Genomic DNA, 14,011 nt, shown 5'->3' with positions numbered 1-14,011 from the left:
CCACTGTCCTGAAGTACTGCTTTTAGGCCGCACTAAAGCTCTGCGGTTGAGGAGTTACTCGAGAGACAATTAAACAACTGAGGGTGGGTGCTGCCCCAAAGCTGGCGAGAGCCTGGCCTCGGGACAGCGGGTCCGGGAAGCTGAGCCTGCGAGCCCCCCGTGTGTGCGTGTGCGCAGAGAACCGCTGCCAGCTGTACTGCCGCATGGCGCACTCCGACCAGTACTACCCGCTCCGGGAGAAGGTGACTGACGGCACGCCGTGCGGTCCCGATACCTTCGACGTGTGCGTCAACGGCAAGTGCATCCCGGCCGGCTGCAACCACGTGCTGTACTCCAAGGCGCGGCTCGGTACGTCGTGGTCCCGAGGTTCCTCCTGTAGTAAAAATGTTAACGAAACAAATATAAAGGTTAGCAGTAGTAGCGTATTTTGGCCGATCCGGCACCCGGCTACTGGCTGTGGTGGTGGCGGCTTCTGCTGCCTTGGAACCTGCATCTCCGATGACGTCACGGAGACCATCTTGGATGACCTATGACCATGACCTTGATCTTAAAAATTTGCCAAAAATTACTCAGTTCGTCAATATTCACAAAAATTTCCTGTTGGAACCTCGGTCATGCTTTATGTGACGAGGATCACTGATTCGATCCCAACACACCGGCACACTCAGGTTTAAACTTTAGACCTTGGATTTAAAACAACAAAAGTTGCTTTACAGTGGACTCTCCCTTAACTAACCATGTTTAACTGGTAAATACCACAGTAAAATAGCAGCACAACTGAATTGGATAGGCTAGCAACTAGAGAGACACGTCCTGACAGGTCCATGATTCATCACCACCCGAACTCGTGGCGTCCACTTAAATCGAAGGCTGGTTTTAAGGCCCAGCTTACCGGGGCACGTAAATGGTGCGCAAAGCTTCAGATGAAATTACACAATTAGAAAACTGCTCAATATTTGCTTTATTAATTAATTTATTTTTTAATGATTCAGTCAAATTTTTAAAATCTAAAAGGTTACTAAGATGATTCTACTCTAAACACAAGTCAACATTAAACATTACAAAATAATTTTTTTTTTTTTTGCCAGTAGAATTTAGAGGAGAAAAAGAGAATCTGATAGCTTCTGTTTTGTCTTCAAACTGGAGACTCACAGAACACATTATTATTATACAAGTTAGTCTGTAGAGGCCAGCTAGAAATTTCCTGTTTTGTATGAATCCTTTGAGTGCTGTGAGATGTTATTATTTCACAGTGTAAATATCCTCTTGCGTGGGAATGCGAACAGACATACAGCGCATGCAGTTGAAGTTGTTTGGCCTGGCTCGTCTGAAGAGCGCGAGTTGTAGTTGTTTCTTTTTGGCCTGGCTAATCTCAAGAGCACGTGTTGTAGTTGTTTATTTTTGGCCTGGCTCGTCTGAAGAGCGTGTGTTGTAGTTGTTTCTTTTTGGCCTGACTTGTCTGAAGAGCGCGTGTTGTAGTTGTTTCTTTTTGGCCTGTCTTGTCTGAACAGCGCGTGTTGTAGTTGTTTCTTTTTGGCCTGTCTTGTTTGAAGAGCGCGTGTTGTAGTTGTTTCTTTTTGGCCTGGCTCATCTGAAGAGCGCATGTTGTAGTTGTTTATTTTTGGCCTGGCTCGTCTGAAGAGCGCGTGTTGTAGTTGTTTATTTTTGGCCTGGCTCGTCTGAAGAGCGCGTGTTGTGTGCAGACATCTGCGGCAAGTGCAAGGGGGACAACTCGACGTGCAAGCTCATCTCGGGCAGCTACAACTGGACCATCTACGGCTACAACTTCGTCGTGCGCATCCCGGCCGGGGCGTACGGGCTCGACATCCGGCAGCGCAGCTCGGATGGCAAGGACGACCACTTCCTGGGTGCGTCCCGCGCGCCCGCCCGATAGCCAGCAGCCAGTAGCAGTAACGTTTCATTTGCACGTGAACAAGTCTTTACGAAGCAGTGATGATTCTGTTGCCATTTGGAATCATTGTACATAGCGTGTTTTTTAAACAAAATTTCCCTACCCCCCCCCCCCCCCCCCCCCCCTCTCTGTTTTAAATTTTTTTCTCATCCTTTTTTATTTTTTGAACTCCTCCGTCAATTTCAACCTCTACTTTTTTTTTCCCAGATGAAGGAGTTTCCAATTGAAAAAGAAAGAAATGCAATGATTCTAGTCCACCCAACTTACAGGATATGTAGTTGTTGGTGCTGGAGCGTGCTGGTGTGTATGAGTGACAGTTGCGTCAGGGCAGCCCTGACTGTCGGTGGTTCAGGAGCACACTCGTCATGTCGACACTGTCGACCTGTCCTGCCTCCTGGGGAAGTTACTCCTTCTCCTTCCCCCCCTCCCCCTCCCCCCATAGATGCCTCCTCTCCTCTCTTCCCCCGGCATCCCTAAGTTCTCTTCCACCTCGATGGAGTAGAGCTCAAATCGTCAGGAATGGGTTTGTCATGAGTGTAGACCCTGGGGGGGGGGGGGGGGGGGGGGGGGGGTTCTCCTTGGATTTGGAAAATCGCGAATGTGAAATGGGGTTGATAAATGTAACCGTCAAAAATATGTTTTATGGAAAACTTTTTGTATATTTTAAAGTTTTCTGCCTATTGCATTCATGCAGGCCAACTCAAGGGCAGGATACAACATAATAGCAACTTTATCCAGAGATGAATTGTGTCGGTTAAAACCCATGTCCAAAAAAAAAACCCTCAGGCCACGTGGTGCTCTGTGGAAATTCCTGAAGGCATTCGGTCACTCCTGAAGGCACACGGATTCGGTCCCCTGGGCTTGTCCATGCCAAAACTTCGTTTACGTGTGAAACGGGACGTGAATCGTCTTAAACTTTCAATAATGGATTGCTTTGGGAATTACTGTACACAAATCTGATACATAGTATGATATTAAGATAGAGTAAGTAATATCAAATATATTTTTTTAAGTATCTGGGTGTTACCATATTTCAATACAAAAAAAAGAGGTTATTAATTAATAAATTATAGTTACAAATACTGTACTATATGAATGTTGAGACGATTTTAAAAATCAGACCCTGCGTTTTTAATTAGCGGAGACAAGCAGAAACTGTTGTTTTCCCCCGGGGAAGTGGGCCTGCGTTAGTCCCTTCCCCGCTCCCTCTAGCCGCCGAGAGCGGTGTCGGAGGGCAGTGCCCCCCGGCAGCTCGCGACCTTGTCTGCCCGCAGTGCTGAAGGACAGCGAGTCTCTGGAGCACGTCCTGAACGGCGGCTACATCATCAGCACGAGCGGCAAGCAGGTGGAGTACCACAACACCACGCTCGACTACTCGGGCTCCAACGTCGCGGTGGAGCGCGTCAACTCCTCCCGCCCGCTCAAGCGGGACCTCATCGTGGAGGTATCAGTACACCTGTCACTGGAAACTACATTTGTACGGCCGATTTCATTTTTAAAACAGAAGATTTTCCTGTTATTGTTTCTATTTTCATAAAAGTTGTTTTGTAATGCTGAATTTTTGCAATAAAATAATTTGTAATAAATCGGTCTAAAACAGATATGTTTAGAACAATAAAAATGAATTATTGAGCATTTGCTGTTTAAAAGTAATTTAATAAGAGATGATGTACAATACTTCCGATATAATTAATTTTTGTGATTCATGCACTTTGGTACAATTTTTTGTCTGGAATTGACATTCCTAGAATTTCAAACATTATGAGATTCCTTTTTTTATTATTTGAATTAAGTTTTGGTTAAATGCTTTTTAATCCTATGATATAACTTGCGCCTAAGTGTTATATGGTGTATTAACTAGCATTTCGGTGTTTCAGCTGTGTTTTGACAAGAATTTCGGTGTTATTTCAGTTTTATCGCAATTCAGTGTATAATCTTGTCCCGACCAATAGAGCTACCTTGGCCGATTTGAATGAACACACTTTCGAATAGGTACAATCACGTTTTTTTTGTCAGTAAATTGAAGTTATTTTGTAGTACATACGTAGTTTCAAATCAGAGGAACATCGATAATTTAATAAACATTTTAGTAGTAACTTGTTAGGTCTAATCCTTGTATGACACTGTAAAGTCAGGAGAAAAACAAATTTTATTAAGTTATTGGGTGCCATCCATTGGAGCATCGATGATACGTTTGCAAATTCCTTGGTCCCGGTGCCAAGGCCTATGTGCACATACGTGCACTCGAGGCCTTGACTACCCCTTTGCTGACTTGCTGTGCAGCCACCCGGCACTGCGTCTGTTGTCACGGCACATGTCGAGGGGCCACGGGACGGCAGACAACTCACAAGCACCGCGTCAGTGGTTTGCGAACTAGAGCTGTCCCGTAGCCGCGCACACACCTTCCCTCCTGAAGCGAGGCAGACGTTGGGAGCACGTGACTCGCGTTGCAGATCCTGTCCGTGGGGGAGCTCAAGTACCCGCCCAACGTGACGTACCAGTACAGGGTGTCGCGCGACATGGTCACCGACTACACTTGGATCGAGGGCAGCGAGTGGTCGACCTGCGACCGCGTGTGTCATGGTAGGTGTTTCCCTGCCCCGACGCTGCTCGCTGTTACAGTGTGTCACTTGGACGAGTTACAATATTTAAATAAATTGAAATATTAATAAATATTTCGTGTATACTAAATTGCTTGTTACATTCGTCATTTTTCAACGGGCACCTTTAGGCGCCTATAATAAAATTTAATATGCATATTTAACTATTCAGAACAATAAAAAATAAATTGGCAGGTGTTTGTGTGTTTTGAAAATGTACTGTCATCATGTAAAACTGAGTTGCTAATAATAACAGTTGCAAGAATAAAAAAAATATTTTTTTTTACATAAAATTTGGTACAAAATTTTGTGCTAAATATATATCATTTATTGAAATTACTGTATTCAAGGATTAGTCTTTGTGATAAGTGTTAATTTTTTTGTAATAAATGATTAATTTAATGATTTTAGTTGCAATTCAGTGCTTTATGGTGTATTAATTTTCAGTGTTACGTGGTTTATCGACACACTTTTTTGATGTTATTTCAGTTTTATCGTAATTCACAAAATAATATTGTCCCTAGCCATTAATTACTTTCATAATAAGGTCCTGCCATTTAATTATTATTAATTTTGGTTTTATGTCTCGTTGACAATGAGTTAATTGTAGACCACAACACAGTAGAACTCAGGGATTCTGAAGGAGATTTCTGTTGTGGCACATAAAAAGAAACCATCAAAGCATACGGAGTGATCTCAGGAAACTATGTCAAATCTGTTTTAGGATGGATGAGTTGGGATTCAAATCCAGGTCCTCCAGAATACATGTCCAACATTTTACAGTTGTGCCACCTCGCTGGCTTGGCCAAATAATGAACTTTGACGATGTGGCAGTGGTTTTCGTCATGTTTGAGCTGAGTTCTTCCAGTAGCTGTGTCTTGGAGGTCGAAGTGGACGCAGCGGTAGAGCTGACTTACAGCCTGCGTGTTGTTTGCTTTCCCGAGGTGAGAAGCACATCCTGCCGGTGTGCGCGGACATAGAGACCCACGCGCAGGTGGGCGACGAGAACTGCAAGGGGCTGGTGCTGCCGCAGACACGCACGGAGCCGTGCAACAGCCACTGCACGCTCAAGCGAGTACCATCCCACCACCCCTTGCCCTTGCCGCTCCCCCCCGTAGCGTTAGGGAAGCCCGGAGACCACGGGCTGCACTTCTTTCATCATTGCCAGCTGTCTATTTTGAGAAACCTTTTTCAGTTCCCACTGGATTCGACCCTTCATTTCCCTTAATTTAAATCTTGTCAAGTAAAAACTATAAACAAAAATGCATGTCGCATAACCTTGCAGTAACTGGTTGTTGAATTAAAGTGAAAAAAATTTCCGGGACTCTTAATTATTAATTTACTCAGTTAAACAGTTTTAAGGAAAGATTTTTTTGTAAACTTTTGGCAAGCATCGTATCTGAAAGTTGAATTTTAAACGAATTTCCGACAGGAACGTGAATGTCTTTAATCTCGGGTTGGGGTGACTTAGTTTGGTATTTATATTATGTCGACAATAATATTCTAGTAATAAATTTTGATATTTATTTATTTTATTTAAAAAAGCTTTTTAACTATATTTGTACTGGTTTTCTTTTTTGCTTGCTGTATTATTATGTATGTAAGTGTGGTTTTCTGTAGTTGATTGCATTTAAATGTTATTTTTATAATGATTATATTTTTGTATCTGGTTCATGGTGTTTTGTTGACGTTTTTATAACATAAGACAGTGCTAGGTAAAAATAAATAAATAAAAATTTGCGGCAACACAGTGGCGCCGAAATGATAGACGATAATTTATCGCATTCTGTTTAAGAAAGAGACAGAGATATGGGAGAGAACTAGGGGAAGCTGTCAAAGATTGGAATCACTGAATAATAAGTATAAGAATAATACTTATAGCCAATAGCTAGGCAGCTTTGTGGGGAAGTACCGAACAAAATAATTTTCGTAAGGCTTTTGTATTCTGCTTTGTTTCATCAGTATTTGTACGAGGGCTGGGCCGAGAGGTCGTCGAGAGAGGAATAAAAGTCTTAATTCATTTCAGACGATTTTATTTGATAAATATCATTAAAAGTGCCAAGTCATATAATAGAATTTTACACCTCATTACCTGTGACAGTCATAAAGGTATTCTTCAAATGTTTTATGTTTGTGGAAGGAAGAGTTGTCGTCTTAGCCGGGCATGATTGTGACATGTTACAATATCAACCAGCACCAATTTTTTTGAAAAGTAAAACAATCATACAAATTATCTGGGTACTTTGTCAAAGCGGCATAGTAAGTACGCCCGCCAGAAGTCTCAGAAGAGACGTGCAATGATGTTTAAGAGTGTCAAAATAGCACTTTAAATCCGTAAGAAAATGTTATAATGAGCGCAAATACCTTACAGATTTTGTGAAAGTAGCATTTGTGGCACAGGATCAGTGGTTGAGCCTGATTTTATGGAGAAAGCATACGAACATGTTTCTTTGAGGATATTTATTTCACGACTACATTACAACACGATCCTCTCTACATCATGGCTACCGAAAGACTGCATAGACTACAACAATAAAACATTGAAGTCAATACTCTTACAGTTTCCTTCTGCTACCAACTTAATGATTACAAATCTACTCTGCAACATCAATTAATATATCCAAAAATTAGCGCCGGGCAAATCTAAAGGCTAATTTCTGTACATTTCACTACCCACAAATATTTTTTAAAATAATAATAATAATAATTTATATACCATTTTTTTTAACAATATTCACTTAATTAACCAGGAAATTTAGCACTCGCGTAAGCAAGCTTGTTTGTGAGTGCATCTAGTCACTTCAAATTACATGTGGTATTTTGACGATTGTAAACATTTGTAAATGTATAATAACTGAGAAATAAATATATAAAATATAACCTAAGAAACTTTACATTAGTTATATGAAGATGAAAGTCAAAATGAGCAACTTTTTTAAAGGTCATTATAATGTATGAACAAAAAAAATGTATAAATTATAACCTTATTTGCTTGTACTGTCTGTTCACACTTTGTTTGAGAGACACACGCGGGTTGCCGCAGGTGGCAGATTTGGTCGCGCTCTGAGTGCTCGGCGCACTGCGGGCGCGGGGAGCGCACGCTCAGCGTGCAGTGCGTGCAGGAGATGACGGACACGCACCAGATCTACCCCGTGGACAACAGCTCGTGCCTGCACCTGCTGGCGTTCCGGCCGCCCGACCGGGAGCCTTGCGAGGGCATCTGCGACGTCGTCAAGTGGAAGTACGGCAAGTGGGGGCCGGTGAGTCTGCCGGCACGTCCGCTTAGCGCATCGCGGCGAGATGGGGTCGAGATATCGCCGGCCATCGCAGTGACCAGTGACTAGGAACAAGATCACATGGTTAATTGGGATAATACCAAAATAACACCACAAAGCACATCACCAACCTTCGCAGTGACCAATAACTAGGAACAAGATCACACGGTTAATTGGGACAATACCAATATAACACCACAAAGCAAATCACCAGCCTTCGCAGTGACCAATAACTAGGAACAAGATCATACGGTTAATTGGGACAATACCAAAACACCACAAAGCACATCACCAGCCTTCGCAGTGACCAATAACTAGGAAAAAGATTGCATGGTTAATTGGGGTAATACCAAAATAACACCACAAAGCACGTCACCAGCCTTTGCAGTGACCAATAACTTGGAATAAGATCACACAGTTAATTGTGATAATACCAAAATAACACCACAAAGCACATCACCAGCCTTCGCAGTGACCAATAACTAGGAACAAGATCACACGGTCCATTGGGATAATACCAAAATAACACCACAAAGCACGTCACCAGCCTTCGCAGTGACCAATAACTAGGAATAAGATCACATGGTGAATTGGGGTAATACCAAAATAACACCACAAAACATCACCAGCCTTCGCAGTGACCAATAACTAGGAACAAGATCACACGGTAATTGGGGTAATACCAAAATAACACCACAAAGCACTTCACAACCTTCGCAGTGACCAATAACTAGGAACAAGATCACATGGTGAATTGGGGTAATACCAAAATAACACCACAAAGCACATCGCCAGCCTTCGCAGTGACCAATAACTAGGAACAAGATCACATGGTTAATTAGGATAACCAAAATAACACCACAAAGCACGTCACCAGCATTCGCAGTGACCAATAACTAGGAATAAGATCACATGGTGAATTGGGGTAATACCAAAATAACACCACAAAACATCACCAGCCTTTGCAGTGACCAGTGACTAGGAACAAGATCACATGGTTAATTGGGATAATACCAAAATAACACCACAAAGCACATCACCAGCCTTCGCAGTGACCAATAACTAGGAACAAGATCACATGGTGAATTGGGGTAATACCAAAATAACACCACAAAGCACATCGCCAGCCGTCGCAGTGACCAATAACTAGGAACAAGATCACATGGTGAATTGGGGTAATACCAAAATAACACCACAAAGCATGTCACCAGCCTTCGCAGTGACCAATAACTAGGATTAAGATCACATGGTGAATTGGGGTAATACCAAAATAACACCACAAAGCACATCACCAGCCTTCGCAGTGACCAATAACTAGGAACAAGATCACACTGTTAATTGGGATAACCAAAATAACACCACAAAGCACATCACCAGCCTTCGCAGTGACCAATAACTAGGAACAAGATCACACGGTCCATTGGGATAATACCAAAATAACACCACAAAGCACATCACCTACCTTCGCAGTGACCAATAACTAGGAACAAGATCACACGGTTAATTGGGACAATACCAATATAACACCACAAAGCACATCACCAGCCTTCGCAGTGACCAATAACTAGGAACAAGATCGTACGGTTAATTGGGACAATACCAAAACACCACAAAGCACATCACCAGCCTTCGCAGTGACCAATAACTAGGAAAAAGATTGCACGGTTAATTGGGGTAATACCAAAATAACACCACAAAGCACGTCACCAGCCTTTGCAGTGACCAATAACTTGGAATAAGATCACACAGTTAATTGTGATAATACCAAAATAACACCACAAAGCACGTCACCAGCCTTCGCAGTGACCAATAACTAGGAACAAGATCACACGGTCCATTGGGATAATACCAAAATAACACCACAAAGCACGTCACCAGCCTTCGCAGTGACCAATAACTAGGAATAAGATCACATGGTGAATTGGGGTAATACCAAAATAACACCACAAAACATCACCAGCCTTCGCAGTGACCAATAACTAGGAACAAGATCACACGGTAATTGGGGTAATACCAAAATAACACCACAAAGCACTTCACAACCTTCGCAGAGACCAATAACTAGGAACAAGATCACATGGTGAATTGGGGTAATACCAAAATAACACCACAAAGCACATCGCCAGCCTTCACAGTGACCAATAACTAGGAACAAGATCACATGGTTAATTAGGATAACCAAAATAACACCACAAAGCACGTCACCAGCATTCGCAGTGACCAATAACTAGGAATAAGATCACATGGTGAATTGGGGTAATACCAAAATAACACCACAAAACATCACCAGCCTTTGCAGTGACCAGTGACTAGGAACAAGATCACATGGTTAATTGGGATAATACCAAAATAACACCACAAAGCACATCACCAGCCTTCGCAGTGACCAATAACTAGGAACAAGATCACATGGTGAATTGGGGTAATACCAAAATAACACCACAAAGCACATCGCCAGCCATCGCAGTGACCAATAACTAGGATTAAGATCACATGGTGAATTGGGGTAATACCAAAATAACACCACAAAGCACATCACCAGCCTTCGCAGTGACCAATAACTAGGAACAAGATCACACTGTTAATTGGGATAACCAAAATAACACCACAAAGCACATCACCAGCCTTCGCAGTGACCAATAACTAGGAACAAGATCACACGGTCCATTGGGATAATACCAAAATACCACCACAAAGTACATCGCCAGTCTTCGTAGTGACCAATAACTAGGAATAAGATCACACAGTTAATTGGGATAACCAAAATAACACCACAAAGCACATCACCAACCTTCGCAATGACCAATAACTAGGAACAAGATCACATGGTGAATTGGGGTAATACCAAAATAACACTGCAAAGCACATCAGTACACCGTTAATAGACCACTTACCACCAAATCGAACTAAAAACATGAAATCAATGAGCAATTTGACAAACTAACTCAAATTACAACAGTTTTATCGTTAATTATTATAAATACATTGAAAGTAATTTACTCAGCATGAATTTTGTACCAAATCGTGTGAACTTAATGGATTGGAAATAATTCATAATTCTTTGTTTGAAATTGCATCTCGTACTAATAGCACTTTTTCACATTTATGACATTGGCAAATTTTTTATTGCACAATAATTCTTGATTCGTTTTTATTTTTGAGAGTAATTCTGTTAAAGACATGCTTATTACTAATTACCTTCATGACTGCATCCTGGCTGTCTTGGCTCGATTCATGGAAAATTACATCATTACTTGTGAAATGAATTGATTAGGATGTTGAGTGTCAAGATGACAGTCTTAATTACCGAGGTTTGTGGGAACACGTGGGAGAAACTCTTAATTGTCGAGACTGATTTTTGATTTTTCAAGAAGTTTTGGGCCCACCTGCTAGATAGTAGTTTTAATAATATATTACTAACATAGCTATATTGATTGTGAGACAAAATTGAATCAGCTGTCATCAGGCAAACAAACCAATGTAAAATTAATTCACTTTAGTTAGCCACATATTTTTGTGCGGTGGCATACCAGAAATACTGCATCTCCTACTCAATTATATAGAACATAATTTAAAATTAAAATGTTTGAAGTTCAAGACCATTGTTATTGATTCTCAGATGTCAAGCACTATATCTGAAGCTAAGACCTGCAAAAACAAATCACTCTAACTGCTACATGACAGGTATTGTAATCATACCTTCGTCAAAACACGACATTTGTCAGGGTTGAGTTATGAAACTGTAAATTAGCTGGGATTACCTTGAAGATAGAATAAGATGAGCTTGATGATGATATCTGGATCTTGGGAAAGCTTAAGTATATAGTCTTTGAACCAGACATTAATTTTGATTTTATTTATCTTATTATTGGAAATTAAGTTCTTGCTTGGTTCATGTAGTTTGTACTTGAAATTGGTGCGGTGTCTGTGCTGGCACGCCGGTGGGGCGTCGCGGACACGGACGCGTGTGTGCGGTGTCTGTGCTGGCTCGCTTGTGGGGCGTCGCGGACACGGACGCGTGTGTGCGGTGTCTGTGCTGGCTCGCTTGTGGGGCGTCGCGGACACGGACGCGTGTGTGCGGTGTCTGTGCTGGCTCGCTTGTGGGGCGTCGCGGACACGGACGCGTGTGTGCGGTGTCTGTGCTGGCTCGCCGGTGGGGCGTCGCGGACACGTACGCGTGTGTGCGGTGTCTGTGCTGGCTCGCTGGTGGGGCGTCGCGGACACGGACGCGTGTGAGCTGGCCCGGCGGGTGCAGCGGGCGTGCTTGTGCTGTGCAGTGCTCGCGGACGTGTGGCGGCGGCGTGCGGCAGCGCACGGCCGAGTGCGTGGACGAGCTGGGGCGGCAGGTGGAGGACGCGCAGTGCGTGGCCAGCGAGAGGATCACGGAGGGCGTGTGCGAGGAGCTGAGCTGCCCCCAGTGGTCCATCGGCGACTGGTTCCCGGTGAGTCTGGCATCGGAGATAAGTATCACTTGAAACATACACTTTCATATCCCTACATAGTAACATGACGTTCATCATTGAGCTTCCAACAGGCATGTTGTTGTTGTACATTGCACTATGGTAGGAAAACAGATTTACCAATCTTTTAAAGTTGGTCAAACATTGTAATAATGTGAAAAGTGTGGATTTCAACAGCAAATTCAGTTTTTTTTTTTTTTTTTTTTTTGGGAGTAGTAGCAGTCTTTGTTTAAACTTTTTTTTTTGCTAAAAGGCAACATCCCAGTAAGTGTGGCAGATCACGCTGGTCCGTAATTTCTTAAAATGTTCCTGAATTCTGAAGAAACAAAGGGATGGGGACATAGATGCGGCAGAATGAAAACAACAGCAATCATTGCAGAAATGACGGAAACGACCAGAGAAGCGATAGTGAGAAATTTGCAAAGTAGGCCTTACTTCTTATCTACTGATAGGTGAAACAATTTAGATGCTAATATATACCCCATGATTGTTTTTTTTTTTTTAATTTTGATCAAGAAGCACACTGCCGCCAGTACACTCTCCACTCACCCTCCCTCTACCATACCCCTCTCGCGGCAAGGAAGGAAAACTTGAGTTCCAGAAACAAGTTGAACGTTCTTTAAAGTTGTCACACCTAAACCCAAATATAAACAACCTTCCAAAACTACTTTTTAAAGATTAAAAGTAAATTACTAAAAGACTTATAAACTTCAGGCTCATAAATAAAATAACTAAATTAATGTAAAATAGAAATATTGAGGAAATATGCCAACATAAAAATAAAAAAGGCAGTAACAATTAATAGCTAAAATAAAATCTAAAGCAATATTTATTAAATGTCCACTATGCAAAATAAAGCTTACGATTAATATTAAAGATATTTGAAAAGGCAAGGGAAACAACTCAAGTCTTTAAATAATCCCCAGGACACGCAAAGCATGCCACAAGTGCATTTGTAACTATGTATCAAGTTTTCTGTTAGAATTGCTGCGTATTATTCACGCCTTCTTGTAAGAGTTTGAAATTTCTTCCTAATTTTGTTTCTGGAAAGTTTGGAAGGTGTGCTGTAGATAAAGAGCATTTTTCATTTGAAAATGGTGGCCCCAGCCCTCGAACCTTTCCCTGCTGTGTTGCGACAGTGGGGCTTCGACTGGGACAAATGAGGTGCTGGGAGTAACTTAGAGTAACATTGTTAATATTATCAATAATGGTATCCCATTTAGCATCAAACTCTTTATTCACTACGTTTACGATTCAAACATCTTCAGTTCCTCCGCTTGAACTCTCGACCACGCTTCCACACCACTTCCTCTCTCTCTCGCTCACATGTCCTCAGGATTTGCCAACTCTCACAAAACATAAAACCCTTGCACGAGTATCTGTTTTGAAATTTCTTCCTAATTTTGTTTCTGGAAAGTTTGGAAGGTATGCTGTAGATAAAGAGCATTTTCCATTTGAAAGTGGTGGCCCCAGCCGTTGAACCACTCCCAGCCTGTGCTGCGACAGCGGGGCTTCGAGCGGGACAGTGGTAGTCACGGCAGGGGCGAGGGGAGCAACCCCAGTTCCTGCACGAGGCTCCTGTGCTTCCCCCCGCAGTGCTCGGCGACCTGCGGCCCGGGCCAGCGCGAGCGGCCCTACTGGTGCCAGGTGGACAACCACGTGGTGTCGGCCAACTACTGCCTGGACCCCGTGCCCGCGCACAAGGAGCCGTGCGAGCTGCGTCCCTGCGCGGCGTGGCGCCTGGGGCCCTGGGGCGAGGTGAGT

The 14,011-nt window shown here is 42.7% G+C and overlaps 1 protein-coding gene across 4 annotated transcripts in view; it reads left to right on the top strand.

Moving 5' to 3' along the window:
- Positions 1–14,011, top strand: part of LOC134536225 (A disintegrin and metalloproteinase with thrombospondin motifs 9) — a 236,774-nt gene that overhangs the window by 198,804 nt on the left and 23,959 nt on the right. For all 4 annotated transcript variants that reach the window (XM_063375900.1, XM_063375902.1, XM_063375901.1 and 1 more), the window contains exons 13-20: positions 178–348; positions 1,704–1,868; positions 3,187–3,356; positions 4,366–4,495; positions 5,457–5,583; positions 7,556–7,772; positions 12,065–12,229; positions 13,844–14,005. In XM_063375900.1, coding sequence (XP_063231970.1) covers positions 178–348; positions 1,704–1,868; positions 3,187–3,356; positions 4,366–4,495; positions 5,457–5,583; positions 7,556–7,772; positions 12,065–12,229; positions 13,844–14,005 — 1,307 coding nt within the window. The remainder of the gene's footprint in view (positions 1–177; positions 349–1,703; positions 1,869–3,186; positions 3,357–4,365; positions 4,496–5,456; positions 5,584–7,555; positions 7,773–12,064; positions 12,230–13,843; positions 14,006–14,011) is intronic.

Source organism: Bacillus rossius, chromosome 10 (assembly GCF_032445375.1).
Source record: "Bacillus rossius redtenbacheri isolate Brsri chromosome 10, Brsri_v3, whole genome shotgun sequence".
Taxonomy (NCBI): Eukaryota; Metazoa; Arthropoda; class Insecta; order Phasmatodea; family Bacillidae; genus Bacillus; species Bacillus rossius.
This window is presented reverse-complemented; position numbering and strand designations above follow the sequence as displayed.